At 38.1% G+C, this 23,169-nt stretch overlaps 2 protein-coding genes across 5 annotated transcripts; one reads left to right on the plus strand and one right to left on the minus strand.

Annotated features, from left to right (window-relative positions):
• The first annotated feature begins 3,437 nt into the window (after positions 1 to 3,437).
• Positions 3,438 to 6,329, plus strand: LOC124625956 (zinc-binding protein A33). Its single transcript, XM_017469318.3, has 6 exons — positions 3,438 to 4,086; positions 4,240 to 4,335; positions 4,422 to 4,652; positions 4,781 to 4,803; positions 4,883 to 5,001; positions 5,719 to 6,329. Exons 1-6 carry the CDS (start codon positions 3,688 to 3,690, stop codon positions 6,264 to 6,266), a joined length of 1,416 nt encoding a protein of 471 aa, XP_017324807.2. The 5' UTR covers positions 3,438 to 3,687; the 3' UTR covers positions 6,267 to 6,329.
• An 8,720-nt stretch (positions 6,330 to 15,049) lies between these two features.
• On the minus strand, positions 15,050 to 23,163 carry LOC108266249 (uncharacterized). Of its 4 annotated transcripts, none has more exons than XM_017469336.2 (7): positions 22,964 to 23,163; positions 21,421 to 21,609; positions 20,172 to 20,332; positions 19,846 to 20,059; positions 18,820 to 18,920; positions 15,751 to 15,888; positions 15,050 to 15,351 (listed from the first exon to the last, which is right to left on the minus strand). In XM_017469336.2, exons 2-7 carry the CDS (start codon positions 21,529 to 21,531, stop codon positions 15,261 to 15,263), a joined length of 816 nt encoding a protein of 271 aa, XP_017324825.1. In that variant the 5' UTR covers positions 21,532 to 21,609; positions 22,964 to 23,163; the 3' UTR covers positions 15,050 to 15,260. The 4 variants fall into 4 exon arrangements, with proteins under 4 accessions (XP_017324825.1, XP_017324826.1, XP_017324827.1 ...); XM_017469337.3 differs by having other exon boundaries at positions 21,421 to 21,605; positions 22,964 to 23,094; XM_017469338.3 differs by lacking the exon at positions 22,964 to 23,163 and adding an exon at positions 22,805 to 22,950.
• Between the last annotated feature and the right edge of the window lie 6 nt (positions 23,164 to 23,169).

A 23,169-nucleotide genomic window follows, 5' to 3' on the forward strand; every position in this document is an offset into this window, starting at 1 on the left:
ACTGCTCAAAAAAATTGGGACAGGGCAACAGAAGGCTGGAAAAGTAAGTGTTACTAAAAAGAAACAGCTGGAGGAACATTTTTCAGCTATTTTGGTTAATTGGCAACAGTTCTGTAAATAATTAGGTATAAAAAAAAAAGAGTATCTTAGAGAGACAGAGTCTTTTTAATGAAATTGAAAATGCTGTTAGAATTGAATGCTTCTCATGACTAAGTAGGCTATATACAGTTATTATGGAGCTACACGTCTTGATATGAAATGTAAGGTGTGAGAGGTGATTTGCGCATTTAGCTGTAATTCCCTACAGATACACAGGATGTCGCTAATTCCCGCTGTCTCAAAAATGTTGTGTATAACTCTACACATGAATCAGAGCTTGTGTGTAAGCTCTAGAGACTGTAGTATGTGAAAATCAGCTGGAGATGAGCGGTTTATGAAATACTCAAACCAGCCTTTCCTGTACCAACATCCATACCATAATCAAAGTCACAAATATCACACATTTTCTTCTTTCTGATGCTGCCAGATGATTGGCTCTTTAGATAATTGCGTACAGTCATTCCTAATAAAGTGGACGGTGACTGTAGATATTAGTGATGGGAAGTTTGGAACATTTTACTGACTCGGATCTTTGAAATGAATGACTTGAACCTGAAGACTCGAGAGATGAACTAAAAATTTCTGTTTCCAGTACTGCATGGTGCACTGCCTGTGGGTCGTTCACTGGAAGAACGAAGGACTCAAGCCTGAAGACTTAAGAGATGAACTAATCATTTCTGTTTCCTGTACAGAACCTATGGGGATGTTGCAGCGCATGCACGGTCAAAAATGACCTAATCACTCTCTTAGACAACTTGTGGTTCCAGAGTCATATATAAAGATTCGTTCAAAATGAACAAATCGTTCGTGAACGACACATCATTACTCTGTTGATTTGTGGCAGCTATAACTACTAATAAATGCCATAAACACTTGTAGTCACTCTTAATCAGTTGATTTTTGCTTACTTGAAATGAGTAGATCCTACTTTTGTTTCTCAGCTCCAAAATATACGAAAGATACATTTATCTGATATGTAGTGATATTTATGCTCCATATAACTGTTTGCAGCTTACGATTTGTTTAATCCTCTCCCAGAATTCAGAGGAACCTTAGGATACTTGGTTAATTGTGGCTAATTACAGGTTGCAAGTAGATGTGAAGCAATTTCACACATTCACAGGTCTTCTATCACTAACTTTAATGTAATTCACTGCAATAAAATTACTGCCCCTGTTATTTCAATACAATAATTTCAGTGCATTACATTTCATGGCTACATAATTAATGTATGGTGTTAAACAGAAATGATATCCTTCTCAATTTTATAAATGTTAGTTCATTTACCCATTTACTACTAGAAAGGCAGTGCTATCGGCTGGGCCAGATTATCCAATGGGCATTATGGGCACGGGCCCAGATGCCCATGTGCACTTGGGGCCCAAGCGAGAGGAACAAAAAAAAATAATCTTCTTTTCTTTTTTCATTTACATTGCCAAGAACAGAGGGCAATGTCTGGTTGGGCCACACAAGACTAAAAAACGTGTGCACCACTTGCTATCTACAGTGGTGTAGTCTGTAGGGAATTGTGGCACCTGACAGTAGCCTTTAACGCGTTCAACCTGAGTTCAGATCTGCCTTTTACTAAACGCACTCTTTTCCCTTTTCCATCACATATCAGATCAGAAAGACTTTTATTTTCAATAAATGAAGAAAATATTTGAAAATTGGAAATAAAGTGCCTAATGACTGTTTAATAATAAAGTGTTTATCGGTTAGGGGTAGGTGTAGGGAGGGCTTTATTGTCCCAATAAGGTGGCATCTATTTAATAATTTTAATACATATAGTCATTTACACTCTATGTTATTACTGCATCCTGTTAATGAACAATAATACTGAGGTGCAAATATTATCTGACACTATTTATAAGCATAAATAGCATCTAACAACTATTTGCACTTATTACAAAGAACTGGTAGTTTTATATAGTGTAAATGGAATATATCGCTATTTATTTTCACCTAGTGTTTCAATAGCTGCTGCCTTCAGATAATGACACCATGTATAACCAATAAAAAGCATGTGATATTTTTAAAATCTAAACACAATGATATAATTGTTCAAGCACAAGTGTGGAAAGCCCATGCTGTCTTCAGATAATCCAGTGTTTAATCGGGGGGACTGTGGGAGTCGTTGTAGTTCAAATTGAGTGAGAGAATTGATTGTAATAAACACAAACAAAAAAGACATGTGTCATCTATTCAAACGTTCTTCAAACGGAGCCAGGAGGAAAATCAGAGTGAAGAATTTGTGGAAGATTATGAGCAAGCTAACCAGGGACTGGAGGAGGCAGGTGTTAGCAGGGCAGCACAACCTGAGGATAAGGCTAGCTGTAGCAACAGCAGCGCACAGGGGATTTATCAGGTGTCTGACCCGGCGTGGTGGGGGGCAATCAATGAAGATGCTTAGATAAACAGGTGTGTGCATGTGTGTTTGTGTGTGAATTACACAAATGATAATGAAAATGAAAATGATGGGGTGGGGGGCCTACAAGACATTGTGCCCCGGAGCCTCTGAATTATTAATCCGGGACTGGCTATCGGTCTATACGAGTTATTTAGTCTCGTATTTATGTATTTTATACCTCAATGTGCACAACGAATCTGCTCTACTATACAATCTCTTTGTACAGTTGAGTCTCTGTCCTGGGGACTAAAAATGATTCAGTATCAGTTATTCCTACTGATGCCCACTGACTCATCTGCCATTTTTAAAGTATGACAGGCTCATAAAATTCCACACTTGATTTCACTGACTGAGATCCAGTTCATTCGATTGGGAATGACAGCATTCTGTCCTAAACTGGAAGAGTGACTTTAACAGATTACAGTAATTAAAAAATTATTCTCATTTCAGAAGACTCAAATTCATCACTGGATAAATTCCTCCCACAATTGTTAATTTGTCTGTTCTCAGTGCTTAATGGTGCATTAGGTAAGATTAGGTCTCTAACAGTTTGGTGTGTTTGACATTTGAATGATTCCTGCCTATGTTCACAAAGCTCCGCCTCCAGAACCTAGGGTAGAGTCTATACAATGGTTGACAGGAAGAACATCCAAACAAGTATTAAAGACTAGAATTCAGTTTTCCAAATGGCTTAATACACTTGTGCTAAGGCCATGATTAATCTGTTTTTGTTGTTATTGTTGTTGTTGTTGTTTTTTGTTTGTTTGTTTTTTTAAATGTCCTAGATATCTTCCAGGTTTTTTGCACAAGTAAAGAATTAATTTTTTTTACTGCTGCCCCTTTAAGTAGGCGTTATGTGCTGTTCCTGGTGTAAGTGATGACTGTAACAGGTCATACCTGTCTCTCTAAAACTCCACTTATTGAGGAAGTGCAGAATCTGAGACGACTGCAGTCCTTCATAAACAGCCTGCAGTGTTCTGCTCTGCTGAGATTAGTTTTATTCTCAGTTTATGGAGAAATCTGAGTCTCATTTTCAGCACTGTGAAAGGAAGTGATTTCTAACTGGACCTGCTAAGTTATCTGTTTGAAAAAATCTGAAATCAGGGTGTGATTAATTTTTACCAAAATTAAAGTGAAACTCTGAGCATTGGGACTGGAGAGAACAACAACAGCAGAACCAAATGGCTTCTAAGTTTTCAGAGGAGGATTTCTCCTGTCCTGTGTGCTGTGAAATCTTCCAGGATCCTGTTCTCTTGCACTGCAGTCACAGTGTGTGTAAAGTGTGTTTGCAGCAGTTCTGGGAGGCCAAAGAATCCAGAGAATGTCCTGTTTGTAGGAGGAAGTCGTCTCTGCCTGAACCGACCACAAACCTGGCCTTAAAGAACCTGTGTGAGACTTTCTTACAGGAGAGAAGTCAGAGATCTTCATCAGGGTCTGAAACAGTCTGCGGTCTGCACAATGAGAAACTCAAACTCTTCTGTCTGGACGATCAACAGCTGGTGTGTGTGGTGTGTCAGACTTCAAGAAAACACACCAACCACAAATTCTGCCCCATTGATGAGGCAGTAACAGACTGTAAGGTAAATAATATGTATCTGTGATGTCATATGTCACATGTGAACAAACGCTGTTGTTCATAATTATTACAATTACTTTGTAATCAATTTATTTAAACTGAGGTAAAATGATATCTGAAACACAGAGTCTCCATGCAGTGTGTTGATTTGTTTCAGGAGGAGCTCATATCTGCTCTGAAGCCCTTACAGGAGAAATTGAAGATCTTTAAAGATTGTAAACTGAACTGGAGTCAGACTGCAGAACATATAAAGGTTAGCGTCAATAACATTGTTTTGATGATATATATTCCATCATTGCATAATCAGTTAAATTTAATTTGATTTGCTCTTCACTGCAGATTCAGGCCCAACACACAGAGCGGCAGATTAAGGAGGAGTTTGAGAAGCTTCACCAGTTCCTACGAGATGAAGAGGCAGTCAGGATCGCTGCACTGAGAGAGGAAGAGGAGCAGAAGAGTCAGATGATGAAGGAGAAGATTGAAAAGCTGAGCAGAGACATATCGTATCTTTCAGACACAATCAGAGTCATAGAAGAGGAGATGAGAGCTGAAGACATCTCGTTCTTACAAGTGAGGATCATTTAGTCAGTATTTATTCAGTGAGAAAGTGAAACTTCTTTCCATCATCAGAAACGTGACATTTCAGCGGTGTAAAAATGTAAATCATATCCACTGATATTTGTGTTGTTGTTTTACAGAACTCCAAGGCCACAGTGAAAAGGTGAGTGATGTAGTTCCTGTCTCTGTCGTTTTCTGTGTTTCTGAATCACTGAAACACTGACTCCTGAGTGTTTTTGCAGAGCTCAGTGCACACTGCAGCATCCAGAGGAGCTTTCAGGAGCACTGATCCATGTGGCAAAACATCTGGCCAACCTGAAGTTCAGAGTCTGGGAGAAGATGCAGCACACTGTCCAATACAGTAAGACTCTCTTTCTTTCTTTGAGTAAGTGTGTGTGTGTGTGTGTTTGTGTGTGTGTGTGTGTGTGTGTGTGTGTGTGTGTGTGTGTGTGTGTGTGTGTGTGTTAAACATTAATAATTTTTTTTTGTTCTTTCCCCTTTCATTTTTCTATATTTGTTAGTAACACAAATGTGGTCTTTATTGTGACATAATTCATTTGTGTATTATTATTATTATTATTATTATTATTATTATTATTATTATTACATATGTGTCCATCGTTCCTTCTGAACTCACATAATGTAGCAGACCGTATATTTTGAGAGGCTTCTACTACCATCAGAAGGTTCAGTGTTTGAAGTGAGATCAGAGGGACTAGGTGAAAAAATGGAGTGTTGCAGCGGCCACAAAACTTTTAGAGTTACAATTGTTATAAAGATTGCTTACATTTGTAATTTAAACACACCCCACAAAGGTCACACAGCATATTGTTAAGTTATATATGCTTATTGATTAATTTTGTAATTACAGTTATTTCTTTGGTTTAGCTAAATGTTAGCTAGTTCCATACTAACCTAATGTCTAAGTTAGCTTAGCTCCATAGAAACTAAATGTAAAAAGGGAAGATAATGAAATGGAAAAGCTGTACAGTGACAATGGGTGCTCTTCTGTAGTTTTTTTCTTATTCTTGTGTGTGTGTGTGTGTGTGTGTGTGTGTGTGTGTGTGTGTGTTTTCAGCACCTGTATCTCTGGACCCCAACACTGTTCATCCTAACCTCATTGTATCTGATGATCTGACCAGTGTGAGATTCGGTGATGAGAAACAGAATCTTCCTGATAATCCAGAGAGATTTGATAATAAATGTTGCTGTATCCTGGGCTCTGAGGGCTTTAACTCAGGGACACACTGCTGGGATGTTGAAGTTGGACACTGTACATTCTGGTTTGTGGGTGTGATGACAGAATCTGCTCAGAGGAAGGGGATTGTATTATTCAGAAGTGGAATCTGGTGTGTGGCATATAATAAAGGTAAATATAGAGCAGTTTCTACACCAGATCCAGAGACTTTCCTCTCAGTAGCACAGAAACTGCAGAAGATCAGAGTGCAGCTGGACTGGAACAGAGGAAAACTGTCATTCTCCGACCCCCTCACTAACACACTCATACACACTTTCACACACAGATTTACTGACAAATTACTGCCATTCCTATGCGTTTTTGGTAAAGAATCTCCTCTAAAGCTCCTCCCACTTCACTGCTCTGTAAGAGTGAATCAGTTCAGTTAGAACTGATATTGTTTTATTCTAGTTCATTAATGAAATATTGCAGATTAAAAGATTCATATTCTTTGTGAAAGTTTGTTTTTACAGAATCACTGAACAGTTCATTGTGAATAGCTTTATGAAGTGCTATGACATTATTTCGACTCGCCTTGTCAATTAAACCAAAATAATGTGAAAACTGGAAATATTGATAGAATATCTTGTTCCGAGTATCAAAATAATAAGATAATATCTCAAAATAATGATATATTTATGAAATTAAATGAAATTAAAGTGATTTTGAGTTAAAATTATGACCTACTCTGATGAAATTAAGAGTTATTAAATCAAAGTAATGTGATATTACATTCTAATAACTACACATCACTTTTCATTTCAACTTTCATTTCAGGGTTTCAACATACAAAAAAAACAACACTGGATGAAATCAAAATAATAAGAGTGTGTTTAAATGTAGACTTAGAAATCTTAAATAGATTATTTAATATATGTATTTTAAATCATTTTAAATAAATTGAGACTTTGAAAGTATGTCTTTACTGTATTTGTACTTGTTAGAACTATGCTGTGTCACAATAACAGTTGGTAAGATGGATGCAAACGCAGGAGAGAGTATATTTTTTTAAATGGTCAGGCAGACAAATTCAAATTGAAATGCAATATCAAGGTCAAAAAACAGGTGTAGGTCAGGCGAGGCACTATCAACATAAACTGGGCTGAACCAGGATAACAAACAAAAGAAATCAAGGCTTGGTAATTGTCAAAGGCAGATGCACAATCTGAACAGAATGAAGGTCTGTCTTTTAAAGTGTGTGTGTGTGTGTGTGTGTGTGTGTGTGTGTGTGTGTGTGTATGTGATTGGGAGCAGGTGAGTGTGCTCAGTAGTCTAATGATTGTGAACGTGTATGTGGTGGTGGGTTCTGGGTAGCATAGTCTAGAGCGTAGTCTAGAGAGTAGAGGTGGGCATGTCTGTAGGCTGCAGTGTATTCTGGGGAACTGAGTTGACCTTACATGCTGTTAATCTTGGGTGAAATGTTTAGCTGCAGGTCTGTGTTATGTGTGACAACTTTCACCTTCTAGTGGTACATCAACGGTGGTACCAATACTATTTTACAAGTACGAAGCACCAAGTAAACACATTTGCATGAAAAAGAATTTGGCACAGCTACAAATATTTGCTAGTTAGCTGACATTATCCAACATCAAAGTTAAAAAATCACTGCTCTCCGTGCTTTTCATCTAGCTCTGAATCCTGCAGTAAGTTGTCCATCTGAGAAAAGAAGTGCACTGTTTATGCTTCGCTTGCTCTGTGGGTGGATTTCGTTTAAAATGAGTGACTGGCTAACTTTTCCAAGCTACTTGGAGTGTGATCATACAGTCAACAGTCATACAGTCAACTAATTGTTATGAAATAAGACATTATATGTGCCGCAAATGATTACATGCTCTGAATGGGCGAGAGATTTCCACTCCTGACTGAATGTGACTCTTCAAATTAGAATGTTTTAAGTGCTCAAATTATACATGACAGCAGTCAATCAGGCATTTTAACGAAGTTTCCCAATCTTGATGCTGGGCCTCTCTGACAGATCTGTGATTAAAACTATGCTCTCTATACCTGTGAGACTATAATGTCCTAAACTTTTTGAAAATACATTTGCAATCAGTCACGTCACAATTAGGAGCATTTGTGCACAATCATAGATTGTACTGCTTTGTTAAACATGTGATAAACAAAGACATGTTTCATTTGTGTAATGTTTATTATTATTATTATTATTATTATTATTATTATTATTATTATTATTACATGTGTCCATCTTTCCTTTTGAACTCATGTAATGTAGCAGAACGTATATTTTGAGAGACTTCTATTCATCAGACAGTTCAGTGTTTGAAGCGCGATCAGAGGGACTGAGTGAAGAAATGGAACATTGAAGCGGCTACAAAATTTTATTTTTACAACTGTTCTAAAGATTGTTTACATTTGTAATTTAAACACACCCCAAAAAGGGCACATGGTATGTTGTTAAGTTATATATGCTTATTGAATAATTTTGCAATTACAGTTATTTCTTTGGTTTAGGTCAGGGGTCTGCAACCTTTACTATCAAAAGAGCCTGTTTTGGCCCTTCTACTAAATAAAATCTGGTGGGAGAATCACAGTGTATTGTCTCCTTGGAGGCGAACACTTGTAGTCCCGCTTGGCCAAACCTCCGCCATATGGACGCCACCACTTGTGGATGGAGTCACTAATCCCTGGGCCTCAGCCCCTGACTCACCAGGATGTCTGCCCCCACATTCCAGTTGCCCAGAATGTACATTGCACTCACTGACAAAACTTTCCCTCTGCCCAGAGAATTAGTTAGAGAATTAGTTGCGCCTGCCTGAACAGGGAGTGCGGACATAATCCTCCCTGCTGGTCAATATATGAGACCAATGCTGTGTTGTCTGTAAACACATGGTGACCTCTCAATTGAGGAAGATGGAATTTAAATGCTAGAAATATGGCCCACATTTCTAGACAATTTATATGCTGCTCTAGATGACGTGGGGGGGTCGAGCTCTAAACTGGACCCGGTAACCCTTTTCAACAGTAGACAGAACCCATGGAGACACATTTGGCAGTAGTTTCCATGCTGCAGGATGGTCTTTTAGTGACGTTAACTATTCCACATTCTATTGGAGGGAAAGCATCAGATATTTGTTGCTCTGTGACAGCTCGCTGATCAGAGAACACTGAAAACCTGGGAAAGCCTTCGCTAGGGGAGGCCCTACAGTAGCACTGGGGGCTAACTGCCCTAACAACCTCATGTCCCCTGATACGTCTCTCCACAGCCCCTCAGGACCGCTCTTCTTTGTCTGCTTGACCTTTATGACCATTCTAAGATCAGGCCTAGTAGCAGGCCACGACTGTGGCCGCCCGGTTCCCCTGGCTGTTTGCAAGGGTTGGAGGGCTGCTATACTCACCTTCTGTGTCTCCCTCGCACTAGTGCTGGCCCGGGCTCCACTCGTAGATGTCCGGGTGAACTCGACACAACAGGGAAGAAACTGGCTGAATGTCGCCATATGTTGAGCTCACTCATCTGGTCTGCTTGGTAGGCCTGCAACACTGTCACTGTCTGCAGTCATCCACAAGCAAGACTACTACTGCATAGGCCTTGCCCACCAATGCCACGGTGGCCTTACACGGTGGCTTGGATGGCAAAGACGGCCTCCCTAAATTACCTGCTGTCGATGCAGAGAGGTAGCTCGCAAGCACCTTCTCCACCTTCAGCATAGCTAAATAGCCATGCTGTTCATTCCTTTTTTTTCTTCTCTTTTTTTAAAGGGATAGAAAAGTTCTGAGATTTTGAGAAAAGATAGAGCGGAAATGAAGCGTCTTTTGTTTCTTTACACAAACAACTGACATGCAGTCACGCTGAACATAATAAGGCTGACAGCACGGTTCAAAGGTGCCATATTTATATCACGTGACGCGCTTAATTGCCACATCACCTGATCATGGCATGCTATAAATAGAGGCATGATTTTAAACAAGTGTCAGATACTGGTCGTGGGCGCAAGGGCGCTCCCATACTGTTATGCTAAACGCAACATCGAGCTCCCTTTGAAAGGGAACAGCTTTTGTTATGTCATGATCACGAGAAAATTAAGTTGAGATCCTGAGAAAACAACAGGATGTCTGCCTCTTTAGCATGATTTTGGGGTAAAATAAATTAGCTTTAGGCCTAATTGTGCATCCCTCTTTAGCCCATCTACCTGCATGCTTTTGGGTTAAAGTGAATGAGCTCCAGGCCTAACTGTGCATGCCTCTTCAGCCCATCTAAGCGCATGCTTTTTGAGGTCAAGTGAATCAGATTTAGGCCTAGTTGTGCATGCCTGTTTAGCCCATCTACCTGCATCCATAAAAAGTAATACATATATTTAATATATGCATTATATATATATATATATATATATATATATATATATATATATATATATATATATATATATATACACATACACATACATACATACATATATATATATATATATATATATATATATATATATATATATATATATATATATACATATATACATATATATATATATATATATATATATATATATATATATAGATAGATAGATAGATAGATAGATATACACACATATATATATATATATATATATGCATTATTTTTATGGATGCAGAAAAAGCACTGAATTCATCTACAGTCCTAAATTAATAATATATATTCTGGTGTGTGTCTGTGTGTATTAGGTTCTTTTCAGTCTGTCGTTTATTATAAGGGAAGTGATGTGTTAGTAACGAGCGGTGTTTACGCGGTGATACAGAGTGGGAGTGCAAGTGCAAGTAAGATCTGTAATGTCTAATTAAAACATTTTGATCAAAAGTAAACAAAATTAAAATAATATTCCTAAAGACAGTGAGTAACAGAAACCACAAGATGCAGTGAAAGGGAGTTTTTATTATTATTTTAGGACTGTAGTTTAATTCAGTGCTTTTTGTGTATCCATAAAAAGTAATGCATATATACTATTATATTATATATTTTATGTGTGCATGTGCGTGTGTATATATATACACAATATATATAAAGTGTAAAATATATATATATATATATATATATATATATATATATATACATATAGTATACACAAGTATATATACATATATGGGCTGCACAATTAATCGAATATCAATTGCGATTACGATTTTGATCATAAAATGAACATGATCGACTGCGATATTAACATTTAAAGTTCGTCCTCCACTCATAGAAAACTCCGCTGCAGTTCAAATCAAGCACTTCCTAAACTTACAACCAGTCACCGTAGAGTGGCGCAGGGATGACATCATTTTATAATGCCAAAACCCGGAAACGAAGGCATTTTAGCGCTCGAACTGCCAGTTTCGCTCCATGCTCCAGCGCTTTCGCGAGGGGAAATCATGACACTAACATGTTTCAAAATGGCACTACAGAGGTTGTCGGGGACATTAAACGTCATGATGCCGGACAGGAAAAAACTTTGCAGATAAACTCAGGGCTCTACAATGCGACCATTTCACTCGCATTTGTGACTGAAAAGTACTTTGTGCGACTGTGACTGAATAAATATTTATTCACACCGGTGTGAGTGACCTGTTCGGAGTTGTATAATACAATCAGGATAAAAATTATAGGAAGTCCAAAATGCATCTACACCATGCAACAGTTACTTTCACACTGCTTTTCATCACCTCAGTCAATTGAACAAGTGTGTAAATACTGTGTCAGTGTACAGTTGTTAGACTCTCCCCAGGGAGTGAGTGTTGGAAATGAATGGGGTGTCCAGGCCAGGCTAGATTCGACTTTGGTGAGGGGCAGCACTCCAGGAGCCTTACATTAGGAAGATATCACTCTGTTATTATATGTGACTGAATGATAACTAGAATAAGGTGTGTATGTGAATGAGCTCCATAAAATAAGGAGACAGGTGTGTTTGATAAGTTCTGAAAATTAGTTTTTGGAGACAATTGTGAGTGAAGGCCTCAGTGTATGTGTGGGCTCTTAACTGCATGGACATGCTTGCAATTGACGGAGAGTGAGTGAGAAAAAAAAACACAGCTGTGTGTGATCTTCAGATTGAGCTGGTAACACAGAACTTTGTGAGATATGTCTGCTTTTCATTGAATGTTTGAATCTGGTTTGAGTGATTGCATCATTTGTACAGACTGTGGGGGTGTGAGTCTGGTGGGACTGGTTGTATTATAATAATACATTCTAATAGATTAAGACCTAGGAGAAAAGATGATTAGGTGATCGAAGGGGACGATCCAGTGGTTGACATCTCATAAGAAAGAACAAGTCAAAACGTGAGATAGGGTCTAAAATGAAGCCAGATTGGATGTCTGATCAGCTGCAACTGGATGAAACAGATTCCAGTTCCTCAAGTGAGGACAAAGTAGAGGCTTGATAAACCATGCCCTGAGTGTAAGTACTAGCTTGACCTCTCCCCAAAGGTGACCCCCTGTGATACGCAAAGTATCTGGGTCAAAGACAAACATTGCTAAGACATCCCCTGAGAAAGGATGTGATGTTTTTTTTATTTTTCTGTTTTTTCCCCATTTTTCTATTAAAATATGAGCAAGTGTGTTTAGAGACAGGGTGATACGTGTCTGATTGATCATTGTAATCAAACCGAGAAAATTGTTTTGTATTCATGTTTATCAGTCTATACTTGTATCAGCTATATGTGCTTAATCAACTGTGTATTCTACATCACCGTGACAACCACGGGCAAGTGCTAAACCAAATGCATCCTCACACTTACAAACACTGCCTTGATTTTTGTGGTTAAGGAAAGGGAGACAAAATCTTTTACTCCTTTCTAGTCAATGGGAGAGGAGATGTTTGTTTCCTGTCTCCACAAGAGAGTGGTTTCAGGATTTGGACATTGGTAGATGGCTGACATGATCATTCATTGATCACTAGTTAGTGTTAAAGATTGGACTGGATTGTGAGATTACTCTCTTGAGCTAGGTGGGACTTAGTAAGTCCCAGAATATAGAATATAAAGTGAATGTAAATAGAATATTATATCGAATATAAAGTGTAATCAGTGTGTAACTATAAAGTTGACTAATGTTTCAATGTGTGTAACTACAAAGTTTACTAATGTTTGGATATGTTAATCAGGTACAATCTAGTATGTATACCCAACAGTTAGATATTACTTGTGGGAAGCCTTATCTAAATTCATAGTACACTTTTGATCAAGTTATATTCTAAGTGTATATTGAGTTAGATGAATTCTGTGTCTTACTAAACAGTAGGCCTAATTGATTTCTTTGTCAGTCTGTACCTCTCTGCACAGCAAGCATAATCTAAAACTATAACACACTTTCTAACAAATGGTATTCTAAGTGTGTACATTAAGTGATTTGTGTTTGTTCAAAGCAGCTTCACTCTATGGCAGTAAATTAACAACTTTGTGTTTGTCTAAAGCAGCTTCACTAAATGGTCCAATCCGCACAGGGTTTGTGTCTTGAGGGAGGTATTATTGTCCAGATTTCTGTAGTCCTGTGGTTAGGGCGTTCGGTTATTGAGTTCAAGGAGACTTCGGTTTGGCTCTGGTGACTGAATATGCTAAGCAACTGTAATTTAATGTAGTGTAATTTAATCTAGTGTTAAATTACACACTAATAAAAACACATTTTTATTGCTTTAAAATAAAGCTTATTTATTTTTATTTAAGTTTTTTAATTTTATTTCATTCTTGTAAAAACAAAACAGCCCCAAAATTTTTTTCCTTTTTAAAAATATTATTTGTTTATTTGTTTTCACAATTGATGTGAAAAATAGTATCTGTCATTTCTGTGTCCAGAATGTGCCCCCTGTACGAGCATGGTACAAATCTTACATCTAAACTTCAGGCTTCTCTTCAAGTCTCTTTTTAGAAGCACTTTCTTTCTGAGTACCAGGCAAAGATTATCCAACTCATATTCCTGTAATCAGTCTGGTAATAGCGTTCGTGCGCCATCTAGTGGCAACAAATCCAAATTGTAAAATACAACGCCTGGCAAAAATGATGAAATCACCACATTTAGGGTGTTTTCACACATAGTTCATTTTAAAAGAACCAAACCCAGTTCATTTTAAGTGAACCAGAAGCTGAACCAGCCGAAAGTGACCTCAGTCCTTTTGCTGTTCACAATATAGTGGACTCAAAAGAGAACCCGGTTCTTTTTTTGGTCCTCTTCAGCAATGAAGTGTGTCAGACCCTTTCTTATTCACACCACAACTTCATAAGAACTCAGACTCCAGCTTGCAGCCAATATTTTATCCAAGTCATCATAGAAGGGCCAGTAATCCTTCATTTTAGCAGACTCACCCCTTCGACACATTTTGTCACGTGTGCTCATGTACTTCTATCATAGTTTTTTTATTATTTTTTTAAATTACTTTTACCAGGCATTGTAGTGCAGTTCTGTTCTAGACTCTTTTCTTAATTTTTTGAGAAAACAAAACACTTTTATGTTCTCGTGCGTTGAGGATAGTTGGCGTTTAAAGCAATCCTCTTTCCAAATTTCAAGTTCACAGCTCTCCTCCTGAGACAACACAATCCCATGACCTGACATGCTGAAAAGTTTTGTGTTGTTTTCAGCAGTGACAGAACATGGCTGCACGTATGGCAAGCCTCCAGGTATAGATGTCGAAATGAAATGCAAAGGGGACCGGGACCTCATTGCTTTCACATATCATGAAGAAATCGAACCACAAACAAACTGTACCTACACAATCTCCGGAGGTGGTCAAAGTACGGTTCCTTTTATGGGGGTCTAAGATCACATGGTTTGTTCACATATACATGCTAAACTGCTCTGAGAGCATTTGGAGGGCTCAAATGAACTAGGTGTGAAAACAGTGAAACATACTGATAATATAATGTACGCCTGCATGTTAAATATACCAACAAAAAAAGACAGACCCTCCATTCTCAACTTCTTCCATGAGTTAGTTTCCTAATTAACTAACTGGTAAATTGAATTTTCTCTGAGCAGTGAAATCAACAAACTGTGTTAGACATCAGCTTTCCAGCACTTGGGAACCACCTGAAAAAAAAAAGGTTCTGACTTGCACATGGATATAAATTCCACACACACACACACACTGCATTTAAGCATGATTACCTTGGACTGGAGAAAGTTTGAATGTAATGTAAACATTTTTATGCAATATTCATGTTCAGAATGTAATATTCACAGCAAGAGAAACTGCTCCAAGTCACACATGTAAAATTAAGGTTTTATTAGCTTTTATAGTTTGACTATACTTCTGGACATAATTTACTGTTTTAACATTTTGTGTGCAAATATGTGGTACATAAGGAAGATTTCTACTAATAACAGGTTTATTTAATAGTGCACAAATGTTATGGTAAATGGCCATGAAAAATATTCTGCGACCATCATGTTAGTCCTCCCTCAATTCAGAGTGGTTCTCTTCACTCTGGTTTGCACGCCAGCACACAATAGAAGTCCGTCGTGAACTCTAACTTAGTGTCAGGTGATGAGACGCCCATTTCCTCTAGAAGCCTGAAACAGAATGGAGGCTGAATGCATTAAAATTTGTATCTATAAACACAATGTATACAAAAATATCTTTCATAAGAATAAATTTACTGTAAAGCACAACATCACAAGAGATGATAATATGGAAGGAATAAAACACCAGGGCATGCTGTTATAGGGAAATAATCAACAATGAGGTGGTATGATGGTGTTTGGTTTATTATCTTACAACAGCACAGGCCATTTTATCTCTTACATTACATTAATTGGATTATTTAATAAAAAAACGATATTGTACTTTTTATCTGTTTATACTTGCATTTAATGTTTTGAAATGTCCTCAAAACAAGCTAGCTCCTGTTATCATATTACACCAATTATATAAAACTACAAAATATATTGAATTATTAGTAAACTGGTTACCGTTTCATCATTGACTCTAAAAGAGCAGCTGCAGCTTGGGGATCTTTCTTAAAGTAGGTCTGACAATAAGAGAAAGACTCCACAAAGCCAACTGCGCCTGCAACCGTCATCTCCATCTTCACAGGAATTCTTTCAATCCTTCCCAAAGAGAGACAGATTAAAGCTTAAGACAAAAATAGTATCACACCAACTTTAGTTCCGACTCTGAAGTAATGTAGATTTTAACCTACATTACATTGTTGGCAGCATGTAACATGTAAAATATGAATAAGTTAATAATGTATTTTTATACTGTATTTTCCTACTGTAAACCATCAATGAACTGTAGCTCTTGGATGAATTACGCTGATACAGAGCTCCTTTGTTGCTGCACAATTTTTAAATATCTATCCTAACATTGGGTAATAACTCTGCCCTAAATGCACTACTGTGCTCTAATACAGCTCAGAAACAATCCTCCACACCTGAATGATAAACCCACCGATTCAAATAATATATTTTGTTTGGTGGGAATGAATACTTCACTAAACTGCAATGATCAAACTTGGTTTTTGGTTTTAAACATAAACTCTACCCAGCTTCTCATCAGGCATCTATGACCTCCTTAAGATGTTACCTTCATGTTAGGCAATAATAGATAGATGTTTATATCAGTTCTGGTGTAAAAGGCTGCGCTACCAGCAGAGGCAGACAGCAGGGTGGCAGCGGCGCACAGTGAGAGCGGCTGTTCGAGAAAACTCAGTTGCCCGGAATCCTCAAAGTTGATTAACCTGGACTGCCTGCACCTTCCAGGCAGGTTACTTAAGGCCAGCCAGTTAAAATGGTGCTTAAACGGGCAACATTATATTACTAAATGATCACACTACAGTTAGATATTTAGCAATATAATAACACAGTTAAGGCCCAAAAATTAAACCACAGTGAAATTTTGTTGCTGAAGCAGAAGTTATTTTGACTCATTGGGAAGGCTTTCCACTAGATTTTGGAGCATAGCTTTGCGGATTTGCTCATTCACACACAAGAGAATTAGTGAGGTCAGGCACTGATGTTGGGTGAGCAGGCCTGGGTGCAGTCAGCGGTCCAGTTCATCCCAAAGAGGTTCAGTGGGGTTGAGGTCAGAACCCGTCCACGCTTTATACCCCAGCATGTCTTTTGTCATAATTGAATGATTAGTTTTATTTGTCTTAATTTATGGGTTTGGGTTGGCATGCTTTTCTCAATGATACTATTAGTCCTAGTGAACTAGCACAAGTATGTATTTTTGATAACGTGATTGAGTATCTACAGTGGAGGAAATAAGTATTGGATGTGTCAACATTTTTTTCTAGAGTATTTTCTCAAGAAATCCAGAGATATAAATTATTCACAACATTAAAGTCCATAAATAAAGTTGTGTAATAAAGTGGAATGACACAGGAAAAAGTACTGGACATGCTAACTGAAATGTATTTAATACTTATTGGAGAAGCCTTTGTTTGTAATGACAGCTTCAAGACGCTTCCTGTATGAAGAAATTAAAGGGCTGCAGTATTCAGGTGTGATTTTGTCCCATTCTTCTAAACATATTGTCTTTAAATCTTCTTCAATTGGATTCAAGTCAGGTGATTGACTGGGCCATTCTAACACAGTGATTTTTTTTCTTTGAAACCAATTGAGCGTGAGCAGTGGAGTGCATTGCCTATTGTTTTCTCTGTGACGATGACATCTGCTGCCTCCAAGAGTTTCTGGAGCTCTTTCTGAGTGGTCCTTGGCTCTTGGGCTACTCTTCTAACTATTCTTTTGACTCCCTGGTCAGAGATCTTGCGAGGAGCTCCTGTGCATGGCCGGTTGATGATGGAGTGATGTTGCTTCCACTAGTGGATAATGGCCTCAATGGGGCTTACTGGAGGATTCAGAAGTTTTGAAATACGATCCGATTCCATCAAAATGTTTCGAAACAATAAGGTTGTGAAGGTCTTTGGAGAGGTCTTTGCTTTTACCCATCATGAGATGTTTCTTGTGTGACACCTTGGTAACGCAAAGCCTTTTTTACAGACCATCAATTTACTAAACCAGCTGATATTAATTTGCACAGATGGGAGGTATAATTACTTTCTAACTACTTACGGATTTCAGCTGGTTCCTTGCCTTGGAGAACTGCTTTTTCTTAGCGTGTCATTCCACTTTATTACACATAACTTTAGACTTTAATGTTGTGAATTCTTTATATTTCTGGATTTCTTGAGTCAATACTGATGTTTGGTGAAAATTTCATGTGAATAGCCTCATTGTAAATATACTTACTGAAGAAAAAAAATGTTGATGCATCCAATACTTATTTCCCCCACTGTATAAGTGTCTCAACAAGGATGTCTGCTAAAAGCTGTAAATGATATAAAAAATAAGCAATTGACTATAAAAGTGCAGTAATTCATGCATATTCTATGATCTGAAGTCAATCAAGGTTCACACTATAGTTGGCTTCTTATATGCATAAGTTGGCCTTCCATATAGTGTAATAAATGAGGCTCATTGTCTATTTATTGAGAACATAATTTGATCCTGATTTTACTCATCTTATGAATTATGGCTTGTGAACAGTAGATTTGAGATGCAGAATTAAAGTGCTTCTGCAGCTCGCTGCATTCTGCATAATTTAATTTAATAATGTATTAAATAATAAAGTAAATTAGTAGCCGCTTTTTCTTCTCCATACTCAATAAATTTGTTATTTATATGCAGGCTTGCAAAAAGATTTTTCTCTGGACATATTTCTGAACAATTCATTTTTAAAATGTTGTACATTTTCAGCCTCGACCCACCCTGTCCCAAATATGCATTTTTTTTCAAAATCAAAAGTATAAAGTTAACTCCGAAAATTGAATAATAAGCATTAATTCTGACCAAACAGGAGGCAGATATATTGAAGGCCAAACTGAACTGATTAAACTAGTGGCTTGCACCAAAATTCCTGGTGAAAGACTGCAACAGACTAAAAAAAAACTACACAAAGCATTGGACTGATGCTACTGCATAAGATTTGTGTTAAAATAAGAGGCTGTGCTCACACAGGTTGTCATTTGCATGTACCTCTCTTTGTCAGGGAAAGGTATAGCTTCAAATAAAGCCTGTAGTCTACTGTTGGCTATCACCACCCGAGGACTAGCATACGGTTTGATAACCTTTTTCACCTGAAGAAACAGAAACAGAATATACCATTGTATATGATTATTATAGTAGTAAATGTAAAAAGGCATCTAGGCATTTGAGTGGCATTGTATCAATACATTTTCTTTAATAGTTCAGGTTTCATTTCATTATATTTGCACAAGAATACATTAACTAAACTAATTTTGTGTTTGAGTGATAAATGCATTAACCCGATTTGTCAATGCCAATTTTGCTCATTTTCCTTTGAATGACATCAATGTCTGTTTCCAGAAGAAAAAGAATTGGTTGAGTGAACAATCACAGCCGTGAGAACATGCACTATATTCCAAGGAGTATGTGGATACTTGAGCATCAAACCCATAAGTGCTTGTTGAACATTCTGTTCCAGATTTAACCTCCACTCTTCTGGGAAGGCTTTACACGAGATTTTGAGCGTGTCTGGGGATTTGTGCTCATTCAGTCACAAGAGCATTAGTGAGATCAGGCATTGATGTCAGGCAAGGAGGCCTTGTGTGCAGTCAGTGTTTCAATTCAGTCCAAAGATGTTCAGTCGGGTTGAGGTCGTTTTGTGCACAGGGCATTGTCATGCTGGAACAGGCTTGGGCCCTTTCATTCCGGTAAAAAGGGAAATCTTAAAGCTACAGCATACAAATCAATCTAGTCAACGGTGTGCTTTCAATTTTGTGGCAACAGTTTAGAGAAGGAACACGTGAGTGAGATGTTCAGCTGTCCACATACTTTTGGCCATATATTGTAGATCTTATTTCTGCCCCCAAAACCTTAATTCAACTTGACTCATGAGCAGAGCTTTGCTTCTAAAGGGAGTGAAAGTGAAGCGAACCATCAGTCTGGATTTGGCCATCTTATTCTGGGGAACTCTGAGGGGATGCCCCTGTCTAAAAGGTACTCCCAAATTTTTGACAGGCAGTGTCCTCCAGTTCTCACCTCTGCACAGATGTTGTTCAGTTTGTCACCACAGGAGCCATAATACAGGCTGAACTCGTCAGTGTAGCCCAGAAGAGCCATACAGCCATGGGGCTTCAACACACGTGCTGCCTCCTTCAGGAAACGCTCAGTATCAAACCAGTGCGCTGCAGATGCTGCAGTCAGTAAATCCACAGAGCCATCAGGAAATGGCAGCTCTTCAGCTGGACCTGACCTGTGATAAGCACAATGGCAATTTTAAATGATTCACAGTGCACAATGTATCACCACATTAAACTTTTCACATGAACCATAGAAGAGACTGCAGAAAAGGCTTCATGGTAGACCTGTAGGTGACATTGGCAAACCCTGGCACTGCCCGGGCTTCCTCCACCTGGCACTCGCTGACATCAATGCCCACCACTTTCTGGAAGTGAGGGGCGAGCAGACGAGTGTTCTGTCCCGTCCCACAGCCCAGGTCCACAGCAAGCTCATGAGAAGCTCCTTTCTATCAAACAAACCATATTTATATTTACTTATTTCGCAGACAATGATATCCAATGCGACCTATAAGTGAGCTGAACAGAAGAGGTTACGTGTCTTGCTCAATGTTGTGGCTCAGTTGCACACTGATGGTGCCAGGATTTGAGCTCACAAACTTAAGCCACTGCATTTATTTTTTTTTTTTACACGTTCCTGCACTGTTGCAACACTTTGCATAAATTAAGAAAAATAAAAAAATTAGTCATTCAGTTATAACAAAAGAAAGGCTGCATATAAACAGAGGATGGGCCATTCTGTGCATAACCATAAGCCGTAAACAAATGGCTCAGCTCACAAAAGATTAAGGGCACACTTATGAAGGAAACGAAGACTACTCCATTTTCATGTCACACCATTTTCTTGTCACCTCAATAAATTTACATCTAGTTCACCTTTTCAGAAAAATGTCTCTACATTTTGTGCTTTTCAGGTGCTGTTACACCGCTACATATTTTTATTGGCATAGAAGGGAGTCAAAATAACTTCCATTTCTGCCTTTGTGCCTTTTTCCTCATTGTTCCTTTCATGTCCCCAGCCGTCTGTGCACTTGATCTTTTATTGAGATTTGTGGGCGTCATTACCTGCTAATGATCTGTGTTGGGAACGGGTTCTGCAATTTAAGGGTGGTCAACATATGCACACAAGTACGAAGAAAATCAAAGCCTTTTTTTCCCTAAAAGTTTTGTAATTCCAGTGTTAACTTTTAGTTCAGTGTGGCTTACGCAAACATGTACACACAAAAAGATTCATAAAATGACACACATGGTTATTATGCCATGTTTGCCAAACAATGCAGGAATGTTTGTAACCATAACCTTCTTATAAGTTGAAAATATTCCTAATGTTTTTATACTGTTCTCTCTTAGCTAGGTTTTAGCTAGTATTTTTTTGTCGAGCATTAGCTGATGAACTGAGTCAGGTGTGTTGGTGGAGGAAGGAGCCCAAACCCTGCAGTGATGGAAGGGAGACTGAGACATATGATCTGGGGCTTTATTTTAAAGCCATGGTTAGTAGTATAAAATTAAGGACAACAAGAATGAATATCTGTCCTACCTTTTTGTTCAGGTACTCCAGAATAAGCTCCAGAACCCTATCAGGTGGAATTATGCGATACTTTTGGTAAATTGACGCATGGTGTTTCTCCTCAAACAGTCTGTGAGCCATGGCAGTCTCCTCTCACTCGAGTTTCTTCCGAAGAGTGATTCAGCAGGCGTTTTAGCTCATGTGCTGCTCACACTCTGGCTAATCATTAATTTAAAAAAGAGGACAGAGAGCAATTATCTACTGCACAATCACTTGGGTAAACATTATATGTTGAATGGTATTAAATATCCTTAATGACAATGGAGGCTGGTGTAACTAGTGAGTATTTTCCTGTGTAATAAATAAGTTTATTTACTGAATTATCACACATGTTTAGAGTAGGTCAATATTAATTCATTCTGGAATAGTAATTTTAGTCCTGTTTGTTCATCAACAGAGACTCTGCCCACTTTATTAGGAACACCTGTACATTCATGCAGTTATCTAATCAGCCAATCATGTGGCAGCAGCACAATTCAAAAAAATAATCATTAACTGCATGAATGTGCAGGTGTACAGGTGTTCCTAATAATGTAGTAGAATAATATAATTGATAGTGCGACTGATACATTGCCTGTGCTGGTATAATCTGTCGCAAGCTATAAAAAGTTGAGTTTGGTGCTTTATTCAAAGCAGTTGTGTGTCAGTAATAGCTACTAAAGGAAATACAGCAGGAGACCCTTAATCTTGTATTATAATTTTAGACATATCACCCAAAAAATTGAAACAGCACTGGTTATTTACTTTCCACCACAGGTCATTTCTTGGCCAACGTTTATATCCAAGTGGCATTATGTAATGACTGCAATAATTATTTATGAAGCATTACTGTGATTAAATTCACTGAGGACTTGAAATGATGTACATTGTACAGATATACACTGTACAGAAAAGTGAACAAAATACAACCTAGCTTTGGCTCAGAGTTCTAGCTGCAAAAGATAACTAATATACTGTAAAAGGGACAACCTGGGACACTGCGCTTCCACTGTTTCTAAGACTGGCCACAAATGACTGACTACGAGTCAAACGGATTCTCACATCAAAACACAACACAGTGTATCGCTTGGTAATTCATCAACAGTGTCAGCTACAGCATACAGTACGTAGTGGATGTAATCCCATACGTCACCGCGCTACGGACTGCAGCGAGGACACATTCTGTTTTTTTGATTATTTGATTTTGACAACCTATTGATTTCCCAATTGAGTGTAATAATGTAAATAAACACATGCACTTGACTGTTGGCCCCAATGAAATTTTAAACAAAAATAAACGCACCATCGGTGTCACGTGATGTAATCTGACAGAGGGCCACTGGAGCCTTTTATTTATAGTTAAATTATTACTCACGGAAATTTCTCTTGATAAGGGTCTCGTGCACGCCTTTCCAAAAATCATTTATTAAAAGAAAAGCTTCCAAAAGGCTGTGTGTCTGTGTGTCCGTGTGTCTGTGTCTGTGTGTGTGTGTGTGTATGTGTATGTGTGTGTTTGAATCGAACTGTCTGTTACCTTGAGCGATTCGTAGTCTTTTTTATACACAGCCAACTAACTACATCCAAAAAGTAGAAATGAAAAAGCGGGTAACGATAACACACAGGAAATTCTTACGCCCACTCGCGACTATTCTCGCGAGATTTTCACAAATCTCTTAAAGAGACACGACTTCCACTTTCATTCTACTGTACATTCATGAGGTTAGCGGTTCTCGACCCGGG

This window comes from Ictalurus punctatus, chromosome 6 (genome assembly GCF_001660625.3).
Source record: "Ictalurus punctatus breed USDA103 chromosome 6, Coco_2.0, whole genome shotgun sequence".
Taxonomy (NCBI): domain Eukaryota; kingdom Metazoa; phylum Chordata; class Actinopteri; order Siluriformes; family Ictaluridae; genus Ictalurus; species Ictalurus punctatus.